General features: G+C 39.8%; 1 protein-coding gene across 2 annotated transcripts in view; it reads right to left on the reverse strand.

Annotated features, from left to right (window-relative positions):
* PITPNB (phosphatidylinositol transfer protein beta) overlaps positions 1–26,206 on the reverse strand; it is a 67,911-nt gene that overhangs the window by 21,862 nt on the left and 19,843 nt on the right. For both annotated transcript variants that reach the window (XM_001172543.6, XM_063807639.1), the window contains exons 4-8: positions 24,557–24,648; positions 23,886–23,893; positions 23,308–23,382; positions 21,301–21,384; positions 487–564 (exon numbers count right to left, since the gene is read on the reverse strand). In XM_001172543.6, coding sequence (XP_001172543.1) covers positions 487–564; positions 21,301–21,384; positions 23,308–23,382; positions 23,886–23,893; positions 24,557–24,648 — 337 coding nt within the window. The remainder of the gene's footprint in view (positions 1–486; positions 565–21,300; positions 21,385–23,307; positions 23,383–23,885; positions 23,894–24,556; positions 24,649–26,206) is intronic.

The following is a 26,206-nucleotide window of genomic DNA, read 5'->3' on the forward strand; positions in this document are numbered from 1 at the left end:
AGTGAAACTCTGTCTCAAAAACAAAACAAAAACAAAAACTGCTTGCCACAAAAATTGCTCGCTCGTGTCCTGCTTTCCAAAAATATAACTATTAAAAGTCCAGGAATATGAGCTTGGGTGAAGGGAGCTTGTTCAGTTTTTAATAAGACTAAAGTTAAACTATAAACCTTCATTTAAAATGGATTTTTATACTGCTTCAGGTCTCAAAAGAGAACATTACAATCCCCAAAGACTAAATCACTTGTCTCTTTTAAGAGTTATTGGAGCAGCATTATGCTGAAAGTGACAGTCTGGCTCTGTTCTGTTTGTTAATGCAGCACAGATTTGCTGGCCAACTGCAACTGGCTGTAAGTCCTTATCGCAAATAAAACTATTTTTGTGCCATTTCTATTTTTCACTTAAACGTCACCAGCTCTTCAAGACTCAGGACCTGTCAAGTGTTCTGTTGCCAAGACTCTGCCTGTCAGAAAGGTCAGCATCCAGTACCTTCCAGTTGGGTCCCAAAGGGCCTCTCTTGGTCTTGACTGACTGGAATAATGCTGGGTCTTCATCAGCTTTGTAGTCCTGCAAAGCAAAACAAAGTCAGAGGCAGAGAAGAAAACCAGAGAATATTCTTTAACCGTGCCAGAATAGCTCTTCGCAGCTACCAAAACACAGGACAGAAATCAATTAGACTCACTGTGCTTTTGCGTAAAAGTAGAAAAATGCTTCTTTAAGACACTGTTTTCAGTTTGGTTTCCTTTGCTTTAAACTTTTACCTTGGGCTAAATAACTACATAATAAGAAATAATAAAAGTCCTGGACTAGCAATCCATTCTGACTGGTTACTGGACAGCTGTCTCCAATAACAAATCTTTCAACAGTTTTTTAAATAATTTAAGCATTTTGATATATGGATAATCACATTCAAAGAATAAAACATACCCATCCCAGTTTTGACACTACAGGTAGATGATGACACTGGACTGTTAATGCTGGCCAGAGCAACTACGGTGGCTGGGAACAAAATCAGAACTATCGATTCTGCAGCACCCCCAACCTCTTCCTACAGCTAGGTCTGTGGTGGACATCTCAATTTCTTGACTGGCTTCTCCAAACCCTTGTTCAGAGAGCCCTGGGATACACATGGCTTGGCTTCCTCATAGAAGGACTGCACTCACGTCAGCCCCTCACTGTCAAAGGAGGCGAAGGAGGGGTGTCACGGAACTGCCTCAGTTATATACCACAGGGGAAAGGCTCTAAAATGAAGGTTTTATTCAGGGTTCTAGTGTGTGTAAATTCTATTTCCCTTAGTATATCTTTTTCCTGACAGAATGGAGGAAATGAAAAAAGAAAATCTTTTAAAATCTATCTGCTTTACAAAAGTTCTCTTGTCATTACACAAACATACACTCTCTCTCTCTCTCCAGAAAAAAAGATAAAATTACTTTTGAAGAGCTAGAGCCCAGATTAATAACAATAAGAGAGACTTGCAACAATAACTTGACCGTGGTCGGTTGGTCAGTTTAAAACACTGCAAAGAAAGAGACAGCAGGGAGAGTCCTTTCCTTCTTGAGCAGACTTTCTGACTCTGGGGTCCTTCACAGAATTCGTGAAGAGACCCCATACTTAGTGAAAAATGCCCAGATGAGTCAGATATGAAACCTTAACTAAAAATCACTGTTCTAGAGATAAGGGCAGTATGAGCAAAAGCAAGAACTGAACATGCTCCACAGTATAATACGAACTTTCCACAAATCAAAAAACAACAACAACAACAAAACACGTTGAGAAGCAGCCACTCAAAACTCAACAGTTACTCAGTAAGTGCATATGTCATGTTAGTAATTCCTAAAGAGAAAGTTACAAACAAATTATGTGAGGAAGGAAAAATGTTCAGTTCAGACAGAAAACAAAACTTTAAAGAAAGATAAGTCTGTAAATATGTGACCCAGAACTTGAAGCCTCTCTAAAGGTTGTCTACAAAAAGGACCAACAATAAGCTCAAAGTATTAAACAGCAAATAGGTCTGGCTATACTGGGTCTTAATGCTTTACAATATGCAATGTGGCATAGCCACAGGCATCAGCATTACCCAGGAACGACAAACTGGGATGGACAGTCTGCAAGGAGCTGGATAACTGGACTTACTTCCTATGTCTGGGCAAAGCAGCAGAAAGATCAGTTACTGTCAGCAAGTGTGAATTCTTAAACTACAATTTTGAACTGCATCCTAAAAATGAATAACTCCACTTCTGATTGACAAAAGAATCAACTGTGTGTACAGGTGGTTTCAAGACCTGGATTCACAATGAGAAATAAGCTACTCTATTAACATAAATAAACCTGTAACACCATAAAACATTTTCTTCTGGCCAGAGGCTTGGAATTAAAACCTAAAAGCGAGCTCATTTTTTTTTCAAACATTGAAAGTATTTAACATTGTATCAAATAATCACTTTCAGCATCATTTCCCTCAATCAAAATCTAGTTATTGAACAGCCACCATATAGAAGGTAGCACACCAGATGTTATTAGTAAGAGGTAATTCAAGGAAACAGATAAAGTAAAAGAGAACTAACCCAGTTCTGGCTCCTAAAGAATCAGTCTAGTTGGGATAAAGAAAGAAGCAAGCAAAGAACAGGTAACTCAAACCCCAGGAAGTACCTGTTAACTGCCAACAGAGAATGGAGACAATTACTGTCAGAATCAAAACCAAACAAAAGCAGCAAAGGAAACACACTTTTAAAATGAATTTTAAAATCATGTTTAACAGGAGAAAAATGTGAACTATGGATTCACAGAATCATAGAAGTAAAGTGAACCTTAAAGACCACCCAAGCTCCTTCATTTGACAGATGCTAAAACCACAGTCTGACGAGGAAGTGGTAGGGCTCACCTACCCCAGCACTTCAACTCAATCCTCCTTAGCCTCAGTCCTGGGCACATTCTGGTACACCTCACAGGATGATGGCAAAAGGTGTCAACAAATGCCAGACAATCAAACCACATTTCAAAAATACCAAGAAGCCACAGCACTAGAAATATCAAAGTGGATTTTCCTATGAAGTACAACTGTGTGTATGTAAAATATCATACACATATACATATGTATATATGAAATGAAGTCTTCCCCTCTCTGCTTTTTCTCCTCTTGAATACAAAGCAGAAAATATTAAAGATATTATATTGAAAACGTAACAAAACCCAATTATTAACAATAGCACTTTAACCTTGAAAGATGAGAATAATGAATCTTGTCAAGACCCAGGAATTTCTGTTTTACGTTAGTTTGAATATGAAGAATACGTAAATGTTTAATCAGCTAAATTAAGTTGCAAGATATTAAGAAGCAGGAAGTAGCTTTTTAACAACCTCAGTTTTGTATTTCCACAACAAACACCTAATTTTTTGAACAGTATTTTCTTTGCTACATTTTCACTATTGGGTATCTAGTTTGGTCTTGCTGTATCTGAAAACTGGCCAATTTATATCCGTATCACAATGAACAAATATATTCCTTCATGTATGACAGTTTCAGCATACAGAATGCAACCTCAGCTACCAATTATAGCTGCAAATGAGCAATAGTGTGGAATGAGACAGCCTGCTGGCTTTGTTAGTATTCTGTCTCCTTTGGGATCCCATGGGGAAAGGGGAGGCTCTGATGAAGAGAAGCCCTTGGCTCATGGTTTATTGTGCTTGCCACCAGCTGCAGACTTCTCATCTCATTAGTTCTTTTAGAATATTGTGGGTGAAGACAGCTGTAGCCTACTTGAGTCTTCAGCTCCTGGGTATTCTGAAGGCTGAATTTGCTATGCACTTTCTGTAATCCTTGGGAAAAAAAGAGAGCAAATTCACCAGGCCAAGGAAATGCATTTTTAAAATGGGTTTTAAAATCATGTTTAAAAGTAGAAAAATCTTATTGCTAAAGTGCACTGTGTTTAAAATTTTTTATGATTCAATTTTAATTATCTGTATAATGCCCAGAGGCCTGGCCAGAATAAGGGCTTACTTAGTAAAACCATCATTATCAAGTTAGGTGTAATAACCCTAGACACTACTTGCTCCACCAATAATAGTGCCTGAACAAAGAAAAAATATAATAGTATCAGCATAAGGTATATTCGGATTAGTGTTAACACAACTCTATTTAATTGAAAACTCTTATTTAAGAAAAAAAGGCAGGATAGCCTTCAGAGAACAAAACAAAATATAATATGGTAAATAAATGGATTACTGAGTCTCCACACTGGAGCCACAGAATACACTCATTAATTTCTTATAAATAACTGTTTTCTGTCACTGGAATACAAAAGTTGTGCTACTTCTTGGGTGTACATCTGTTACTACAGATCTCAACAGAAACTCTCAATAGAAACTGGATTTCGAATACAAAGAATATTAGTTTCATGAATCTTTGAGTACAGTGGCTGCCCCCAAAAATGAAAGTACAAAATCTGTCTGTGCTGAGCCAAACTAAATGTCCCTGAGCCCAGATTTAACTCCTAATTATGAATGGGGAAGTGAGTAGGAGGTGGGGGGCAGGCTGGTAGGAGTTTCTTGACAGCTTGTGGAAAAATTGAGATGAGCTCCAGACACCAGAAACTGCTTAAATAACCATGCATGGGTTACTAGAGGTGAGGCTAAGTGTAAACTAAGGAAAAGAGGACCCAAACCACAAGCATTAGCAACTCCTTGGCACCTGCTTATAAAAGATCAACCCCTATTTTCTATCCTGTGGAGAGGGGGTGTTTTACTGGGCAAACATAAAAGCTTGAGAGAGACATTAGGATCCTGCAGCCTGTTATATAAAATGCTTTCCTTTAGCATACAATGATTAATTAGGTGTCTATTAAAATAGCTCAAAGATAATCATTAAGTTTTAAATGCATGGGTATTGCAGTTCAACTTAGCAAGGCTTATTTCCTCTAATCACATCCTAAAAATAAAGCCCAGGATGGGGGATAAAGCTGAATTAAATATGAAGATAAATAACAAACATCATTTATTAGCACTGCCCTGAATTTTCCAGTATTGTGGCACCTAAATGAGTTCCTGGATCCTATCACTGTTGACCCTAATGCCAAACGAATAACTAACTCAAGCTGACAAAATTCAAGCGAGACTCCAAAGAGTAAGTAAGCCCATTAAAAAAAAGTTTACATTAAATTTTGCAAAAGCAAGTAACAGAGGTGTAAAGAGAAATAACATTTACTAACTTGTTTAAGAAACTGATTTCAACAGTTATTTTCAAATAAGCAGCTTTCTTTTCTATTTTTAATTACATCTCCCCAGTGACTCCTCAACCTTTCAGGTTCCCACAGAGTGCCATTAATATAGTATAAGTAAATCTCATTAATTCAGGTCCTACTACCTTGGAATACATAATCATTCGGACAGGGGCTGGGCTGAAGTTTATCTTTGCATGATCTATGAAAAAAAGATTTGCTACACAAATTAATAGAGTAACAAGATCTCAGGAGGGCTGTTTAAACAGTTCAGAAGTGTTTTAGAGCAATTCAGAAGCATTCATTTGCATATAATTATTATGCTAATTACAAATCATTCTTATCTATTCATTAAAGCAGATTCCCAAAGGACCACTAATTGTCAATAACTTGTTGGCCTAGTTTCTGTTACTGAATGTACCTCAGAGGGACAAAACTGCATTAAAAAATATTCTATAATTCAGTCCTCTCATTAAACCTTACTGGCTTTCCACCAATGAATCCTAAAAGCTGAATTTTAAACAACTGTATTGAGAACTGAGAAATGCAGTCAAATCTACACCCCTGAACATAACACTTTTTTTTTTTGGTAATCTTTCTGATCTCAAAGAGACCCTCCATAGAGTCCTGAGATGGTGGGGGTGAGCCTGGCATGTGGGTGGTGGGAGCACTGCTAGGCTAGAGCACAACTAAACTAATCGCTCATTCCATTCTTTCTGATCTTATCCTTATCCCCAACACTGTCATGTTTATGAAGGCAGACTCCTAAAGCCTTTGGAAGGATACAAATTAATAGAGAAAGAGAAAGAAATCAGAATTTCAGCCCCAAGAAAAGGTTACAAACCGATGGCTATGTGATACACTCCATATCCTACAACACAGCAAGGAAACCAAATAGCTGTGCTCCAGGATAAGATGAGAAAGTGAGGCCCAACGGAGCAAGCTCTTGAGATTCCTGTATAGCCCAGAGCTACTGGGGCTAGTGAGCTGCCTTAAGCAGCTGCCCATGGGCTACACCCCAGCACTCTCCTCAGGGGGAGGTGGGTTCCTGCTTTGGGCAGTTCATGCACAAATATAGAATATATTTATTATTGTAATATTGTATTTATTACTAGTATATGTTTATATATTATAACACTTAAAAATGAAGATATTTCAAACTCTATTACCAATGAAATGAGTTTTAACAAACAAGTTAATTCCATAAAGGTGTTTGTTAAACATTACATATTTTAAAATTAAACTGCATATACCTGAAATGTAAGTGATACATTTAGAAAAGTTTTATTTACAAAAAGGCATGTTTCCTTAAATGACAGTAAATCACTGAACATATTATATCAATTTCCTTAAACTGAAATGGGGGAAAACACCCTAGTAAAAATTCAGAGTGAGCCCTCTCTCACTCTGAATGTTAGTTCATGATTTGGCCTTTAGCTTCTAAGTCCCAAGATTCCATTTAGTCCATTAGCATTAAGTTAACAAATATTCAACATGAAAAAGTTAAAATATGAAAAAAATTAAACATTTTTTTAAAGTAAGAACAAAATCCAATAAGCAACATCATTCCTGCTACCATTTTGAAGCACACACTTACGTGTCAGGCCCTCACATTCTCCCAGTTAATGCTCAAAAACTTGAAATAAAGGTACTGGACTATCACCACCACTAGGGGCAGGGAAGTGAAATTCTTTGCCAGAGTCCACCATCACTGAGCAGAAGAGCCAGGACTCAGATGCTGCCCTGTCTTGACACCAAAGCCAACCATGATCCTTTATTGAAAAAATGTGATTTACATTCTACCATTTGATTAGACTCAAGTACCTGAAGGGACGCTTGCTCCCTCTCAGCCTAGGGAGCCTTCCTTAAAAAAGAGTTTACATGGCTGAAAAGGGGCTTTTATAAGAAACGCACTGTAAAAACTTGACTTGGAGCTGTTTATGCTTATTTCTTTACAAATATCTGCCATGAGCTGCTCAAAAACATTTTCTGGCTCTCAGAGAATTTTATCCCCCACCCAAGGAACTAGAGCAAATCCTATTCACACCCCCATCACCTCCATTACCCTCCCCGCCTTTTTACTTTTAAAACATGGAAGAAATTAGGAATAAACCTTAAATTAATAATGGTTTCTAGTGAAAAAGCATTTTGTACAAAACATGCTTGTACACACCGATTTTTTTTTTTTTTTGAGATGGAGTTTCGCTCTTGTTGCCCAGGCTACAGTGCAATGGCACGATCTCGGCTCACTGCAACCTCCGCCTCCCAGGTTCAAGCGATTCTTCTGCCTCAGCTTCCCGAGTAGCTGGGATTACAGGCACATGCCACCATGCCCAGCTAATTTTGTATTTTTAGTAGAGAGGGGGTTTCTCCATGTTGGTCAGGCTGGTCTCGAACTCCCAACTTAGGTGATCTGCCTGCCTCAGCCTCCCAAAGTGCTGGGATTACAGGCGTGAGCCACTGCACCCAGTTAATAAAATTTTAAAATCCTTGCTAATGTTTAAGCAAGCACGACATAAGCAATATGTTGTTTTCCCACAAGAGGGCACTATCCAACCATGCCTTCGAATATAGTGGACATTCTCTAAATCTACTACTGGAAATGATCTGAAAGTGTGTGACCATGTAAGGCAGTGGAATAATGTAGGAAACATTTTCACATTTCTTTTTAATAGAAAACATGCCTACATTTATTTATATCTTCTTTGAAGATGGGGGAAAAATCTCTAACTTACTACAAAAGACCTTGACAACAGTCTGTTTCACAGTAAAGGCAAGATGAGACAGGCGTTTGGCAAACAGAAATTTCTTAAGCATAAGCAAAATCACTGCTACCACAAAACGTGTATTTGAGGTGCTTTCTCCCTAAGTTCAGGAAAGCTACTATCACATGCATTCATCTTGAGTTAGGAGCTGGGTCACAATTCTCATGTTTTTATTATGCACACACTTTAATAAAGAGTTTTTGGATCACACACCCTAGTGATAAGTAACACATTTTTAAGACAGAAATGAACGTCTAGGTTCATTTTAACAGCAAAAAGACATGGTACTCTACTGAGATCAAGTGTGTCTCTGCTCATGCTGAAGAAAACAACCAAAGCAGCATTTGGCAACCATAGGCCCGGCTAGGACTGGCTGGATCTCAGCCACAGACTTCTAATAAACAAAAGCTCTTTTCAGGTCTAAAGAGCCGGGTAGCCACTGCACAGCTCCAAGAAGCAGAAAGCCCTTCTTAGGAAATAAGCAGCAGCAGTTGGAATAAATGTAACATCTAAAACACAGGAGCTTCTTGAAAGCTGAGAGAGAGAACCAAAAGGACTGCTGACCATTTAGGGTATCATCTACCAAAAATTAATTTGAAGGATATATTAGGTTGACCCATAAGAAAACGTCATTTCTGTAGCTCAAAAGCTTATAAATATTAACAACTTCACATGGCTTCAACCAATATTTAACTTTTTCTGGTCATGTTCCATCATTCTTTTTCATTTTGAAAAGAAAAAAGTTTCAATAGTATAAAGATTATTTAGAGAGTGCAATGACGAAGTTTTTTCTAAAGGCAGTGCAGTAAAGCATGTGTTACCAAGACTATCTACTCAAGTATGTAACATCTGGGCATTGTCTCAGAGAATGTATGATCAAAAGAAAAGATACACCAAATCCTTCTGAGAGCACAAGAGACAAGCACTGCTTAAGGTGTGACCAAAACTTACATGCCCCTAAGATTCAATCCAAATAAATTAAACCAAGTTTCATCAGTTTGCCAACTTTTAGAAAATAATATGTTTAAAAAGAGCAAAATACCTTTTTTTAAACAATATACACCTATGGTTTAAAACAATTAAGAAGTGTCAGATTGCTCACTAAAAAAACTCAAAAAATGGAATGGTATGTTCGAAATGAAAAGAACTAAATGTATGGAAAAACAAATCATTTATGTTCATTCCCAAAGGCAACTGAAATTTCAAAAAAACAGGTACTGGCTTAGTATATTCCTGCCCTCAACTAAAACAGGACACTGTTCTTACTACCAAGACATACTCACCAAATAAAGAACAAGCAAAAAGTACAAACTTTAAAGACCAATTCAGTTTCTTTGACATCACAATCCTTAAAAAGATTAACCTGAGACTTCTACATAGCTGCTCAGAAACAGTTTAGATAAGCCCAACAATCCCATTATAGTCCTTTGACAAGCAATTAAAATGTCTGTTCATTTAGTAAACTGCAAAACTCCAAAACTCGTGGCTCTGATTAGTCTTTGAACTTTGACTATGGCTGCAGCCTGGTGCCCAGCACTGGTCTGTATCAGCTGTAAGGAAAAATAACCCTCTGGTGAAGGAGCACTCACATACTACACAACCAACAGTTGGAACTTGTAAGTCACTTAGACACACTTCAGCATGTCCGCGATTAAGAAACTCACTCTCTTTAGACAGATACAATTGTTCCTTTAACTGGAGAAAGATTTATCCACAGTAACACAAAACAAACAGTAAGTTCCAATAAATGTTTATTAAATGAACAAATGAGAAAATGTATGAGTGGTGTTCCCTGTAAGTACCCACACCAAAACACATCTTTGGGTGTCCAATCCTTTTTACTCTATTGCACATATGCGAACTTCAAAATACATCAGAGTTCAGCAGTTGTGGGAGGAGCTGACCAAGACTACTACTGATAAAAACTGGGGTTTCAGGGGACTAGGGAAGCGGGATGGAAGAACAGCTGCTGCCTGTTTCCTTCAAATAAATTAAGAATGCTCTTAATCAACATATTGTAAAGGAAGAAACATCATACAGCAAAAAGTTGTTCTCGAATGACAAAAATAAAGTCAGGAGCTCTGCATTAGAGTCCTGGCTCCCCTTCCACTGCTTACATGGCTGGGGAGTTACAGCAGTTCCCTGGGCTACAAATTCTTTTAACAGTAAAACTAAAGGTTGAGGGGAATATTGTTGGACCATGGCCTCCAACTGAGATTCCTTCTGCTTCCAAAATCCTAGAAGGGTGCCTATGCTACAATCTTCACCATTAATAATGTATACTAGAATGCAGCTTCTCAAAGGTGGGCATGCGCAGGAATGGCCTGGAGGGCCAGAAAGAGCCCTGAGCCCTACTCCAAAGATTCTAAACAGGGAAGGGGCAACAAATTTGCATTTCTAATAAGCTGCCTGTGGGCAGACCACACTTGAATGCAAAGGGACTCAGGGTTTTGGCTTGAGTCCTAATAAAGGCTTTGACAGGCAAGCTCTGAAGTTAGCTAAAAATGCTCCCCAGCGACCCTCAGGGGCTCTAAAAAGAACCACCTCTTAACTTCCAGGCAATCTTCAGAGAACTGGACTAGTGGACAGACCCAACCCACAACTGGAAGTCATGCATGTACGGACCTGCCTAATGACCATGGTCTCCAAAGGAGACCAAACTGGGGACAGGACGGGGGAGGTGTGAGTGAGCTGGACTCAGCAGAGGTGATTCAGGTGTTGCAAAGGAGGCTGAGCTGATTATCAGCAGCCTCATCCTCCCACTTGGGAGTGCCTGTGTCCTCTGGGGTATTAAGAAAAAAAAATGTGACTAGTGAGTGGACCCACAGCTTTGCTGCAGAAGCTGGTGCTGAAAAAGCTGCTTGCACGAAGTGTTTCTGCTGGAAAGAGATGTTGCAGACTGGTCCAGAGTCTCAACAGCAGCAACAACCCAGGGACCACAGTGTAGGGAGGGAAGGCTGGCTGCCTGGGGCAGGCAGGAGGGCTGCAGCACTCGAAGCCCGTAATTGTGTCCCCATTACCCCCTGGGGGGGACATCTGCAAATGAGGAAAGGTACCAGAAAAAAGGATGGAGATTTTGGGTAAATATGACAGTGGAAATTATATTCATGGGCAGGTAAGGAAGAGGCACATGAGAGTAACAACTAGTGTGAAGTTAAAAAGGACAAAAAGATGAACGTGATATGAATGAAATCTGAGCTTTATCTTAGGAGCACAACAAACTTACTGCGTAGCCCACAAAACAGGGACCCCTCCTACTCTACAGGGAAGTTCCCTATCAATCAGGGCATACCCTGCACATTCTGTGACCCAAAACGAATATGGCACACGAGTTTCTAGCTTGTGTCTCTTCCTTTCAAGAACATCATCCTTGGTGATGCTGAAAAGCCATGGTCTTGGCACTGTGGTCACACAATGCTAATGCTTGATCTTGAACCATCTCATTTAGGAAAAATTTCACCATGAACTGAAGCATTACACTCAAACATGCTGAAAGATGAGGGGAAAAATTTCATTCTCTCTTTAAATTTGCTTCATTTCAATATTAAATGGATCCCGATTTTTAAACTACATCTCTCAATTTAATGCTTTTATATCATTATTTCCTTATCATTAACATGTAAAAAACACTCAGATGTTAAGGTGCATCACTTTTAGGTATGTAAGCCTTAAAATTTTGGATTAAACATTGTTTCTACTTAAAAAGTACCTTGAAAATTATACAAATAAAGTCACATAGTATGTACTATAGAGGAAGGCTGATACAATCCTTTCTTGTTATACATAAATATCTAAAAATGTGGTTCCAATTTCTTTTTTTTTTTCTAAACCATGCTCATTTTCTTTCAAATTACTTCCAAAAACGAAGGTCTCTCTGATGTTAATCGTGTGTATATTTCAGCTTACACTTTAAAGAGTCTTCCTCTCCCGGGAAGTGACTTTTGTATACAAATCATGGAAAGCTACTTAGACAAAGTGCTGGAGATGATTAAAAAGAGCCAGATTCAAATTTATACCTAAAAAAAAAAAAAAAAAAAAAGCAGAAGCAGATGTCAACTGACTCATTTGTGTATATTTTGGAAATGTGCTGAAGATATGCATGTGCATTTCATCAGGACATTTAAGGAATCCTAAACTTTTTACTGTGGTTGTGTATCAGTGACAACTTTAGAAATTAAAAAACTTTAAAACTTACACTGTGGTGTTTTATGCTGGATACTCCTGGCTCTTACTACAATTTGATCTAACCAACACAGTTTTTAATCTGACCAAAAAGGTATTTGCTCATTTAGAAACAACACTCAGAAATTTTATTTTCTTCAGTCTCTGTTGCCCAGGCTGGAGTACAGTGGCATGATCATAGCTCACTGCAGCCTCGAACTCCTGAACTCAAGCAATCCTCCTGCCTCAGCCTCTCAAAATGCTGGAATTGCAGGCATGAGCCACCGTGTCTGGCCAAAATTTTTAGAATTTAAGGCATATAATATATATCTTATCCAGAATTACTAAAGAAGGAATTAAAGTAGATTTTATTTTTTCATTTACTATTTGAACAATAAAAACTTCAACTCCTCCAAAAAGCCTTTTCTTCTTCTTTTTTATAATACTAGACAGAAAAAACATTTGCAAATTCTCTCTGATCTACCAAACCTTTATGGAAGAGCTTATGCCACGCCATGCATACAGCATCTTGCTAGGTCCTGGAAACAGAAATGATGAGTACAGTACAATCCTGACCGCCAAGAGGCATCTAGCTTACTGAGGAAGACTTTTAGAAGTGATGCCTGGGTTTAAAACAAGGGGCTCTGAGGATGGAGAGGGTGTGAGGTGTGTCCTGCTGGAGCATGGTGTACTCTGTGACCACTGGGATGACCGGCAGAAGGACGCTTCCCTCTTAAAGGATATAACAACTTAATAACACTTCACTACAATGTCACTTTCTCTTGAAACAGGAAATCCGTTTCCTATGGTAGGTACATTCTGAAGGGACAAAAGATACTAAGTGAGGACATTATGCAGAAATCCCAGACTACTTGGCTTCTTTCATCAGGAAATGATGTAGCTTCTAGAAAATTACAGAGAACAGTGGCTAAAGCAATAGTCATATACAGACTTCCCACAAGTCATCAACAAAAAGTCTTAATGACCCATATATTTAAATACATATGATTTTTGTAGCAAACTACTCTGTGACCCTAGGTCACACTGACAGATTTTTAAAACAAATCCTTGTTCCTAGAGTTATTGTGATGATGTCACCCTCCAATTATGTAAACATGTCAAAGCATCCACTCAAGTATTCACTTATGCCATGAGTCAAATCCCATCTCTTCTCTGCATGGTGAAGTATAGTTCATAAACACTACCAAAGACAGCAAATCTACAAGAGTGGTATACAAGCCACCTGACAACCTAGCTGAGAGAGTTAAATCTTAAGAGTAATCAACAATCACTCTGAATTAAAATATTTGGGGCTGCATTTGTATTAAATTCACCTGCAGTGACAGAAAGCCCCCACCAGGTGGAGTTTCAAATTCTTGGTTTCTTGCACTCCCAACTATTTCACGTTTGTCCTGACTCTGAGGACTTCACTCAAATTTAATAATGCAGCTGTTTTCTTTCTTTTTAAAAGCAAGTAATATGAAAGAAACTCAACCATTTAACTTTTTTTTAAAATTAGCTCACTCAAGAAAAACCAGAAGTCATTAAATACAGAATGAAAAATCACTGATTAAATCAGACTGAGACAAAAATCTCCAGGAGTCAAGGTGCCACAAGTACAAACTTTGAGGATCACTATACCTTCAGAAGGTCTTCCTAATTTTCTTTTTCCAAATCACCACCAACACATTCATTTAAGGGAGAAAAGGTCAAATCATGAAATTTTAAATTGGGTAAGACTATAGACAGTGATTTACCTGACTTCTGGATATTCACAACTGCATAGGTAACCAGATTCTGCATGTGAGGTGTTACCACTAAACACAGGCACATTAGAGGAATATGAATCCCCAGTAGTCACACGATCTCCCATTCAGAAGGTGCTGCCCTTTGGTCATAAAAATAGTGTTGAGAAAAACGCAGGTTCTAGCTACAGCCTCCTAGTACAGGCCCAGACATGATGGTGGTCTTGTGAAAGGGGATCATTCCCTGTTTACAAAGCAAGAGAGTCAGGTTCCCAGCTGAGCTGCAGGGTAAGAGCTGGGGCTGACTGAAGGGGTAGGATCTGGATCTGGCCATTCAACCATCCAACCTGAGCCTCCACAAGCTGTCCTCTGGTCCCCGGAACAAGACAGACTCAGCAAATCTAGGAAGGAGATTCTGCTCCAATATCCCCACCCACCCCACCTCCCCAGGTCTAACAGACGACCCAATCCATGGGGTGCAGCCCCACCCCCACTCAATCCCACACCCACTTACTGGCCTATTCATAGTTACTAAGCTCTCAATTCTAGTGTCACTCCAATCCTTAAAGAGCAAGTTTTAGGCACTAAACATTGACTGCTGGTATGGCAGATGCATCCTAAAGTAAACCCCTCCCTGCCATAAGTCACCCTCATGTAATTCCCTCCTGTTAAGTGCAAGGAGAACCGCTAACCTGCTTCTAAGCCACAGACTGTGGCAAAGGTAATGGGAGGCCATTCCCTTAATTAATCAAACTTATCAGGTCACATTACCCAGCCACTAAATATGTAGTGATCTCTTATGCAGCAACAGAAACCATACAGTTGGTGAGAGGAGTTTATCCCCTGATCCACTGCACACATCTCTGTCAGACCTCAACTCTTCCATCCCATTCCTGTCCTAAGGGAAATCACTATTAATGGCATCTTATGCATTCTTCTTGATAGTCCATACATAACTAAGCAAACTATTTTTCTCCCTTTTAATATAACAAATGGAAGCATATTATACATACTTCTTTGTCTTTCTCCCTCCAGGTTGTCTTGAAAAGGATTCTCCATCAGTACAAATAGAGCTCACTCCCTTTTAATGATTGCACTGAACTCCATCACATGAGTGTGCCATAATGATTTTAATCAGTTCCCGATTGATAAAGAAACACTTAAGACTTCTGATCCTAGGTTTATACACCTGTCACTTTACAGTGGGTAGAGTTAATTCCTAGAAGCAGAATTTTGCTGGGTCAACAGGCTATGTACACTTGTAATTCTGCTAGACTAGCACCAGTTCCACTAATTTATATTCCCACAGACAATGTATGGGAGTGCCTGCTTCCTCATCCCTTGCCAACCCAGGTGTTATCAAAAGGACATCAAATTGATTTTGTATTCCAGTACAAACTCTTGGCTCATAGTGTTTAGTTTCATCATTATTCTCAAGCTCATCAGGTTCATCTGACCGATATTTATGAAGGGCCTACTCTGTAAAAAGGGAACAGGTTGCTAAACAAAGAGAACAAAACACACCAATGAAATGAGCAAAAGCTTCTGAAATTCAGCAGAGAGGAAAACTGATTTCAACTTGAAAGAAATCTCCCTGGAGGAGGCAAGCTCCGACCTACCTAGATCCTGAAGGACATGTCAACTTTGGACAGAGAAAGGAGTCCCAGAAAGGAGGTGAGAACAAGCAGTGTGTTGGAACAGGAAAGCATAGGGTATGGTCCGTGGCACAGCAGTGTGAGGAGAGGAAGAGAATGCTCAAGTGGCAGCTCGAAGAGTGACTGCCCTGGCAAGGCCTGAGCTAGGGAAGAATCAGTCAGCTGATCTGAGAATTGGGATTTCCACTTTAGGCATTAGCTAAGTGATCATGAGAAATACTAGCTTACCTGGGCTTCAGGAGGTTAGCCCTGAAACCAAAATTTCTGTAGCTGCAGAACTGTGTGTTCAAAGTAAATCTTACAGTCAAGACTAACGACAAGCAAGCACAACTGCGCTGGGAGAGGGAACAGGAAGGAACTCAGCCCCTTATTCTAGTCGCTCCATCCTGATAACCTGAGGGAGGAGGGGGCAAGAAACTCTTAGGATTATGTGAAGCACAGTCTAAATGCAAGGAGGCCTAGGTAGCTAAGGTTCCCTTCAGCTCGAAAAACTACTCCAATTCAATGTCAGATGGTACACCTGTACCTTCATTTCTATTCTGCTTGCCTATGATTCATTTATTAACAGGAATTCACCGAGTACCTACTATATTTCAGACAGTGTTATAGGATCTGGGGAGACATGGGCTAAGGTTGCAAAGACTCTTCCCTCTCAGGTTTAATTTCTACTTGGAAGGGAGAGAGAAAAATGAAGAAATAAACGTATAATGTGTCAGAGCAACGAGTGTAAGAGGAAAAAGTGTAATGACTGTTCCACTCATCAAAACTCTACACATCCTCATGTCAGGAGTCTTTCCTTCAGCCTTTTCAGCTTTGCATTCTTACAGATCATCTGTTCTCTTCTCTGAAATCCTACAGCACTTTGGACCACGCTATAAGCCTCTGCCACTTGTTAACTACTTCATTGTACTGGGCTTCTCTTGCTAAGACTGTAAGTCTCTTGTGGGTGCTATACAAATCCTCGACAGCTACCACAGTGCTGCATGCACAGCACTGGTACACACTGCACAGGCATTCAGTACTATTGACTGCTATGACATTACCGTTTTAGAATAGCAAAGGTGTTGTGTCTTTTCTCTACACTGTAGACTAGAATATTCGAGTGACAAAATTACCTAAAAGGGCAGAATGAAATGAACTAATTAACTTAACAGAAAACCAAATTGGATCTGGTAAGAAGTAGTGACCTTCAGGTGGTCCAGGTGTTTGGGATAGAAGCTAATCCTAAAACACTAACTAGTCAAAGCCCAAACAATGGGGCGGAAATTAAAGGGTTAGAGTGTAGGGGCAGCTGTCAATGCCTGTGAAAGTGGACAGACAAGGATGTGCAGAAGAAAAGAGCAGACCCAGGGTCCTTGCACCACTAGATTTCACAGTCACCTCCTCCCTGAAATGGGGGTCTGGTCCTAGCTCTCCTGCCACCACCCATATCTGCCTTCAACACCGCCCACCCCCACACCCTCCATCCCAACCCTGGAAGCTCAATGCTCTGCTCCAGGCTTAAAAACTGTCAAGGGCAACTTTGCCACCAAAAAGTTCCTTTCTCTTTCTTTTTGTAACAGAGAAATATGCATACTGGAATTATTTTTTTTTACATCAAAAGGTCTGATAATCCTTACGTAACAGTTCTTTAATTATCCCCCAAGACAGCACATTAGACGAAAAGCTCCTGTGACACAAAGGTCTACAGCAGCACTAGTCACAACAGCCAAGAGGTAGAAAAAACCCAAATGTCCATCAACAGATGAATGTATGAAGCTGGGCGCGGTGGCTCATGCCTGTAATCCCAGCACTTTGGGAGGCTGAAGCAGGAGGATCACAAGGTCAGGAGATCGAGACCATCCTGGCTAACATGGCGAAACCCTGTCTCTACTAAAAATACAAAAAATTAGCTGGGCATGGTGGTGGGCACCTGTAGTCCCAGCTACTCGGGAGGCTGGGGCAGGAGAATGGTGTGAACCCCGGAGGCGGAGCTTGCAGTGAGCCGAGATCGCGCCACTGCACTCCAGCCTGGGCGACAGAGCGAGACTCTCTCTCAAAAACAAAACAAAACAAAAAACAGATGAATGCATGAACAAAATGTGGTCTATCCATACACTGGAATATTATTCAGCCATAGAAAGGAATGAAGTACTGACACACACTACGAAGATGAATCTTGTAAATCAATGCGAAGTATAAGAAAGAAGCCAGCCACAGGAGGCTGTGCGTTGCATGATTCTATTTACATGAAATATCCAGAATAGGCAAATCCCAAGAGACAGAAAACAGGTTAGCAGTTGCCAGAGGTTAGGGGGAAGGAGAATCAGGGAATGACTGTTCATGAGTACAGGGTGTCCTCTTGGGGTGATGAAAACGTTTTGCAGCTAGACAGTGGTGATGGTTGCAGGACCCTGTTAATGTACCAAATGCCACTGAATTGTACATTTAAAAATGGCTAAAAGGGTAAAATTTAGGTTATGTGTATTTTATCCCAATAAAAAATAGTTCCTGCAAATTCAATAAACTTTAAAATAAATTTATATCTTACTAATCTCTAAAACGTAATGGGAAATTAGGAGCTATGAACATCAAAAAGCCACATATACGCAGGTTGTGGTTAGTCCCCAAACAATGCTTGGTGTGAACACAGACTCTCGGAACTCTTGTACAACTGGAGCTAATAATAATGATAATTACAGCTAGCATTTACTGAACTATGCACTGGCTGTATGATAAGATCTGGCTCTGTGTTACCACCCAAATCTCATCTCAAATTGTAATTAACACATGTCAAGGGAGGGACCTGTAATCCCCATGTGTCAAGGAAGGGAGGTGACTGGACCATGGGGGCACCTTTCCCATGCTGTTCTGGTGACGGTGAGTGAGTTCTCACAAGATCTGTTTAGGAGTTCCTCCTTCCTCCTCCTCTCTCTCCTGCCGCCATGTAAAACATGCCTGATTCCCCTTCCACCATGACTGTAAGTTTCCCAAGGCCTCCCCAGCCATGCAGAACTGTGAGTGAATTAAACCTCTTTCCATTATAAATTACCCAGTCATGGGTAGTATCTTTACAGCAGTATGAAACAGACTAATATACTCTTAAGTGCTCACATTTAATCCTATAATTACTCTCATTTTACACAAGATAATACAGGCAAAGAGAGGCTAACCAACTTGTCCAAGATTAAATAGCCAGTAGGTGGCAGAGCCTCAGAATGGAAATCTGAAGCCCACCTAGTTTTAGAATGTATGTTTTTAGTCAAAGCTCCATACCTCACAACACATATCCTCCTCACTTGGGCTCAATCCAGTCTTTTTCACTAGCTATCCACCCCAAACATCACCGTTTTCACACAGAGAACTACCTACTCAGCCTTTGCATGTGCAGTGCCTTCCACCTGGAGCACCTATCTCAAGTGCTGCTGTCATGCATCCAGTGCCTCCTCTCCTCTCTGAAGTCTGTGCTGAGGTGGAGGTGATGGGAACCAGGGCCTCCACGGTTCTTGTGCAATCTGCCCTTACTCTGCTCTTTCCACCAGCATTCATGCCTGTAAACACTGCCCATTTTCGCCTGAGGACAGGAACAAAGAATTTTTATGCCTCCAGCAAAACCAAAGGTATCTTGTACTCTGCTGGTGAACAACGTAGACTGCAAACCTATGGACCATAAGTCTGAGTCAGTCGAGCCATTTTGTTTGGTCATTATAGCATTTTCAAACACCAACAACATAATGGGAATGCCTTCCCCAGGGCACCCGATCCTGGTGTGGCATACTGCTGCTTGGTATTTTAGTGATGGGCAGCTCCAGGCTTGTAAGCTGTCCTGACCTAGTCATTAACTAACTCACTCATTACTCCCAATTACTTCTCTTCCCATCATTCTTTCACATATAGTAAATCTTAGCTGTAAACAATACCAAGAGAAATAAAAGGGCATAACAGATATATCATTTCATTTCTACAGATTGAAACACTCCCTATATAATGTCAAAGGTGGAAATATCCCTAAAATTGAAACAACTTCAAATCACAGCAAAACTAAAATTTAAGAACTTCTAGAACAAAAGTCCCTTATCAGTGCTCACACTTCTAAGCAGGAAGGGCACCCTAGCAGAGTTGGCCCAGCCTGGCACTGGGTCACTGCTGGCAGTCTCAACCCCAGTGACATCTGAGAAAAGGTCGGGGACCTTTGTTCAGGCAAGTTTACCTTTAAATTTCAACAGCAAAACCAGACATTTAGTGTTTGACTTATTTCTGTTTCACTTACAACACTGCTCAAGTTCAGGGAATAAGCACCAAAAATAGAAATGGAAAGGGATGCCTACTGAACACACCGTGCTTGACCACGACAAAACAAAGGGTACCACTCTTATTCCAAAGCTTTAGCTCTCTAGATTAGAGGAAGAGGACCAGTGCTTGTATTTACACGTGCTGTGTAAAACCAAAGCAGCACTTAGCACACTATAAAGTAAGAATCACATTAATATTCACAAACTTTGGCAAGATGAGACAGGGGTCTGTTTTTTTCTTTCTTTTTTTTTTTTGAGACGGAATCTCGCTCTGTTGTCCAGGCTGGAGTGCAGTGGCGCGATCTCGGCTCACTGCAAGCTCCGCCTCCCGGGCTCATGCCATTCTCCTGCCTCAGCCTCCCGAGTAGCTGGGACTATAGGCGCCCACCACCATACCGGCTAATTTTTTGTATTTTTAGTAGAGAAGGGGTTTCACCATGTTAGCCAGGATGGTCTCGATCTCCTGACCTCGTGATCTTCCTGCCTCAGCCTCCCAAAGTGCTGGGATTACAGGCGTGAGCCACCATGTCCAGCCTTTTTTTTTTTGGAGATAGGATCTCGCTCTGTCACCCTGGCTGGGGTGCAGTGGTACGATCACGGCTCACTGCAACCTCAAATTTCTGGACTCAAGTAATCCTCCTGTCTAAGCCTCCTCATGTAGCTGGAATTACAGGCACATGCCACATGCCCAGCTAATCCTTTTTTTCTTTTTAGAGACAGGATCTCACTATGTTGTCCAGGCTGGTCTCAAGCTCCTGTGCTCAAGCAATCCTCCCTCCTTGGCCTTCCAAAGTGTTGGGATTACAAGTGGAAGCCGCTGTGTCCAGCCTAAGATTATTCTATTATGCTTACATATATAATCTTTATCTTGAGTCTTAATCTGGCATGAGGAATAAGTGCCTTTACTTGTGAAAAAGAAATTTTTTTATTAAGTCAAAAGCCAGGAGTAGAAATATTTACATCTTAATAGGATTCAAAATAGAAAGCTAAACAACTATTAAATTAAAATACTCTACACCTACTTCTGGAATCTAAAAGAACATTTTTAAAAAGATACTCTACACCAACCATTTTCCACAAATAACAACTGTAGCTGAGTTACTAAATACTTGTAGGCAAATTAAATTTTTGCTTTCTTAATCACATTTGAAAAGTAAAAGGGACCTAGCTCGAGGGAGAATTATTTTGTAAACAATGTGTTTTTTGTTTTTCAATGAAAACAACCTACATTTCCCAGGTATACTGGGATTTCTTAAAGGGATCACTTGCACAAAGCCAAAATCTACACAGAAAACAAATCGCCTTCTCTCTTACTCTGGTCTCTTTGCTGCACAGACGTACTAGACTACACTCCAAGCTCACTTCAGCATAGAAATGTAGGCCATACAAGAAAGAAAGGAAATAATTTTTTTAACTTAATCCCAAATGTGATAGTAGAAAATAATTTTTAACTGTAAAAGGGAACAGGTTAAATGTCATTGAGTAATACTTACTGCTGGTTCAACTTGACTTCTATCTGCAATATCTATATGGACAATTTCAACAGTTTTCCATGTGTTTGGATCTAAACCATGTACCTACCAATGACAAAGAGAAAAGAAACAAAACAAACTGTAGATTATTCTATTATGCTTACACATATAATCTTTATCTTGAGTCTCTCAGGGTACATTATAGGGAATTAAAAGACCCAAATTATTATTTCATTATATTAGCTGTCTGACATTTTGCAGGATCTAAAAGTCTTTTATTACCACTTATAATCCCAAATAATAAGGAAGGAGAGAATGAGGATGCTGCCAAATGAATAGAAACCTGTCAATATTATCTTCTGACAGTCCTCACAGATGATTTATGTAACTAAATATATGAGACCTATGCTTAATCCAAATGATACACAACAAAGTACTTGTAACCTTTGTAACCAACAAAGTCCTATACAAACATAAGGTGACATTACAAGTAGAATTCAAATGATGCACTGTATGGTCTAAAATCTCTCCAAAATTTGATTATCCTAAAGCTATTCAGTTTCAGTATGATGCCAACTCCTCTCTACTGCATGTTGATCAATCATTTATTTCTGAAATGCCATCTGTGAACTAATTAGGAATTGTTTGAAAACTGCCAAAGATATGCCCGTTTAAAAGCTGAAAATATCAGATTAAGTCATACAGATTAATGCACACCAAATAATCTTATCTAGATTATAAATTATAGAGGATTACTATGAAAAACAACATAAAGGCTGGGTGCAGTGGCTCACACCTGTAATCCCAGCACTTTGGGAGGCTGAGGCAGGCAGATTACCTGAGGTCAGGAGTTCAAGACCAGCCTGGCCAACATGGTGAAACTCCATCTCTACTGAAAATACAAAAGTTAGCCAGGCATGGTGGTGCATGCCTGCAGTCCCAGCTACTTGGGAGGCTGAGGCAGGAGAATTGCTTGAACCCAGGAGGCAGAGGTTGCACTGAGCAGACAGCGCGTGATTGCACCCCAGCCTGGGCAACAAAGTAAGACTCTGTCTCAAAAAAAAAAAACAAAAAGAAAAACAACATAAAATGTCAAATGATCACTTGAAAGAAAACTCAAGTAAAATACTACATATTAAAATTCAAAGTTCTATTAACTGGCATCAATAACGTAAGAGCACCGTAATGGAACAGTAAAAACAGAATTTGCCACAATCATTAACCTACTCTCCTGGAATGAATGTGCATCAGAAAACAGAAACTGCTGAGTCCCACCCCTAGAGATTCTGGTTCGGTAGTTCTTGGGTGAGGTCAGAGTATTTGCATTTCAAACAAGTCCTCAGATACTGTGCTGCTGCTGGCCCATCCAAAGACCACACTTTTGAGAACTCCTAGACCAAGGGCATCAACCTATACAACAGGACTTCCCAAGTTCCACGACAAACCTTACCAAAAGTTAATGATTACATTTTTTTAAGTCCTAACTCAAAGATGTTCTTGAATCTTAAAGAGATAAATGTGAACCAACTTATATAAGTCAACAGCTTTTCAACATTTTTGTAAGTTATTCAAGTACTTTATCCCTCCTGCCTTTTGGCCATTTCTCTAACACGAGCCCATACCCTTGCAAAGCAGACAAGAGGTAAAAATTAAAGCAATCAATCCTGCTATGCAGAGCAGCTCTGACAAACACTCAGATATAAAAGCAATCTAATTAGCAAAACTAATGGCTAAAATTGGGCTGGGGATTATCTGTGAATTTTGTTTACTCATGCTCTCCTTGTCCCGGATAAAGAGAGTTGCTGATCAAAACAGCAACTTTACCAAAGTGTCAAGGCAAGGGGACTGACAGGGAAAGCCTATTTGGTTTCTGGCTGCTTGCCCGCCTCATCTCAATTTGACACAGCTTGGTGCGGTCAGATACTAGTCTAACACAGGTGACATTACTTTGATGATGACAAAGTGAACTACATATAGAATTCTCGTTTCCAGGGACTTTTGTACTAAAAGTGCAGAGTTGAAACTTACATTTTCTAATGTTCCCAAGTCTGGTTTGTGCCATGTTTCGATTTTAATGAAGAAATCATCTTTCATATATTCATTCTGCAGAAAACACAACAGGAAAATGACAGTGATCTTCTACCTGTTCCTTGGTGCCCACGTCTGAGGGAGCTTTTCCCAGTATAGGCATCCATGCTTTGACTCTACAAGGAGACTGATCCTCAAGTGACAAAGAATCATTGGCTACCGATTTTTATAGACTTGTCAGGCAAACCAAATGCTACATGCTTTTAAATAATTTAAACAATTCTACTTGCCACGTGGCATATCGGGCTAATAAAGAAGCTGTGAGGTCTGATAAACAAATATGGCGTTTGAAGGGAGTAACAAAAGCAAAATAAAATCAATAGGGAGATTTTGAGACAAGGGTGGAAAGGGCCCATGAACACTGGGAACATGTGGTAGAGTGTGGCGGCTGGTTGGTGGGACACAGGAAGGAACCATGCAGCGAGGGGCAGTTAGCAAAGAATGGTTGAAAATAATTACTGTGTAAAACAAAGTTTAAAGATAAAGAAAGTATGAGACACAAAAATAGTTTTACTCACCGTTACAACTGAGGCATAATGGAGAGGTAGGTAATGAAAGGAGAAAAATTTCAGAATATTAATTGGAGTCAAAACAATCTGTCCCAATACTTAATGTCACAAAGACTAAACTATCTGAAAACAGAACATTTATTTAGTAATTTATGTCTGCAAAACAGTTTCTACACAAGTGACACTATACAGTACATTAGATTATGGAGTACAAATAAAATATGAACAATAATCTAATTTTAAAAATAATGCTAAAAAGAATAATAATGTCACAAAAGCAAAACATTATTTATAAGGTCAATTTAGCAAATGATAGGATGCTGTTTCAGAAGTCTGTCCTATTCCTCCTCTATTATGTAGCAATTTAAGTAAAATACTGTTGAAACGCACCAAAACACCCTTCTGAGTGTAAACGACCTTTCTTTTGGCTTACCCCTGGAGCCAGCATAGTCAGCTAGGACCCCAAAGTGGCTGCCATGTGGGAATGAACTTATGCCTGTCACAAAGTTCTAGGGGGAGGAACCCAATGCAGCCCTTCCTCTGCCATCATTCTAGCAGTGACTATCCAAGAACCCAAGGAAGACCTTGCTCAGTGTAACCCTTCTCAAAGACACTGGTACTGGGAATCCCTCTCATTCTCAGGGTGGAGGGGTGCAATGGCTGCTGGGGGCCAGGCTTACTTGTTCTACAGTAGGGGTACGCATTCCAGGCTTTCTCATGAAACACCAAGGAGCCCTCGGGAGCAATCATCCTCACGAATGCAGGCACTTTGCTGGGAGAAGAGAGATACTGGATATATTTAACAGCACCATCAATTCTTTCTTGGTATCTATCCAACTGCTTGAAAGAGTATGGCAATCAAAGGTGACCACGTTCTAAGTCTGATGAACTAGTTTATTTCTATCCTAAAGTAATCCAGTAGAAATGAACACATAATTTTTTACATTTTAAATAAAAATGATTAAGAATATTTAGCTGGGTATGGTGGCTCATGCCTGTAATCCTAGCATTTTGAGAGGCTGAGGCAGGAGGATCACTTGAGCCCAGGAGTTTGAGACTAGCCTGGACAACATGGTGAAACCCTGTCTCTACAAAAAATATAAAACTAGCCAGGCATGGTGGCACATGCCTGTAGCCCCAACTATTCAGGAGGCTCAGGTGGGAGGATCACTTGAACCTGGGAGATAGAGGTTGCAGCAAGCTGAGATCACACCACTGCACTCTAGCCTGGGCAAAAGAGCAAGACCTTGTCTCACAAGGAAAAAAAAAAATTAACTATATAAAAGGTTTTGTGTGTGTGTGTGTTTTTTTTTTTTAAATAGAAGCAATTATTTCTTAAGAACTTCTGATCTACTACCCCAATGTAAAACCTAAGAGTTAACAGCTATTCAATCTGCACATTAATACAATGTAGTTCTTAGAGTTAGATGACATTATACTGTTTCTTAATGCAAAAAGCCCCAGAATAAGGAGATATATCTGAATAAAAGTCTGAATACATTTTACAGAACAGACCTGAAGAAAAATGACAATGTAAAGGACCCATGCAGAAAATGAGAAATTAAAGCATATCCAAGTATAAAATTTTGTAGGTATGGGAGATGAATGTCACTTGCTGCCTTAAGTATATTCAGAGGAAGAGAAAGGTTCAATACATGATTAATATATGAGAAGCTTGTGCAAGCATATGATAATCAGAAACAATCCCAACATATAAAGGGGCAAAAGTCATCCACAGGCCCATTACAAATAGAAAATGTTACTCGTTAACAAATGGGAAAATCAGTCTTAACAGTCTTCAAATAAATGCAAATGAAGTGACTGATTTAGTGACTGGAGCCTACTGTAAAGAGTAGTTTTGCTTGCACAGACTTTTCACACAGATCGAATTCAAATCCCAACATCACCATTTAGAAGCTGTGTGACCTCAGGCCTGCTACTTGGCTTCTCTGAAATTCCTCATGTGTTGAATGGAATTCCTATTACCTGCTCTGCAGGGTTATTAAGAGAATTAAATCAAATACTGGAATGTGTTTAGCACATTGCACAGTACAATGAGCTCAAAAAATGGTAGTTACTGCTTTTTAATTATAAGCTGATACGGAGCTGGGTATTTTCATATGCCTTTCTTCATTTAAATCTTCCTTAATGTCTTCACATCCTTAAAAATGAAAGGAGCTAATTCTTTGTTCACTTATTTCTTTTTTCTTTTTTGAGACGGAGTCTCACTCTGTTGCCCAGGCTGAAGTGCAGTGGCAGGATCTCGGCTCACTGCAAGCTCCACTTTGGGTTCACGCCATTCTCCTGCCTCAGGCTCCCGAATAGCTGGG

This window comes from Pan troglodytes, chromosome 23 (assembly GCF_028858775.2).
Source record: "Pan troglodytes isolate AG18354 chromosome 23, NHGRI_mPanTro3-v2.0_pri, whole genome shotgun sequence".
NCBI classification, from domain to species: domain Eukaryota; kingdom Metazoa; phylum Chordata; class Mammalia; order Primates; family Hominidae; genus Pan; species Pan troglodytes.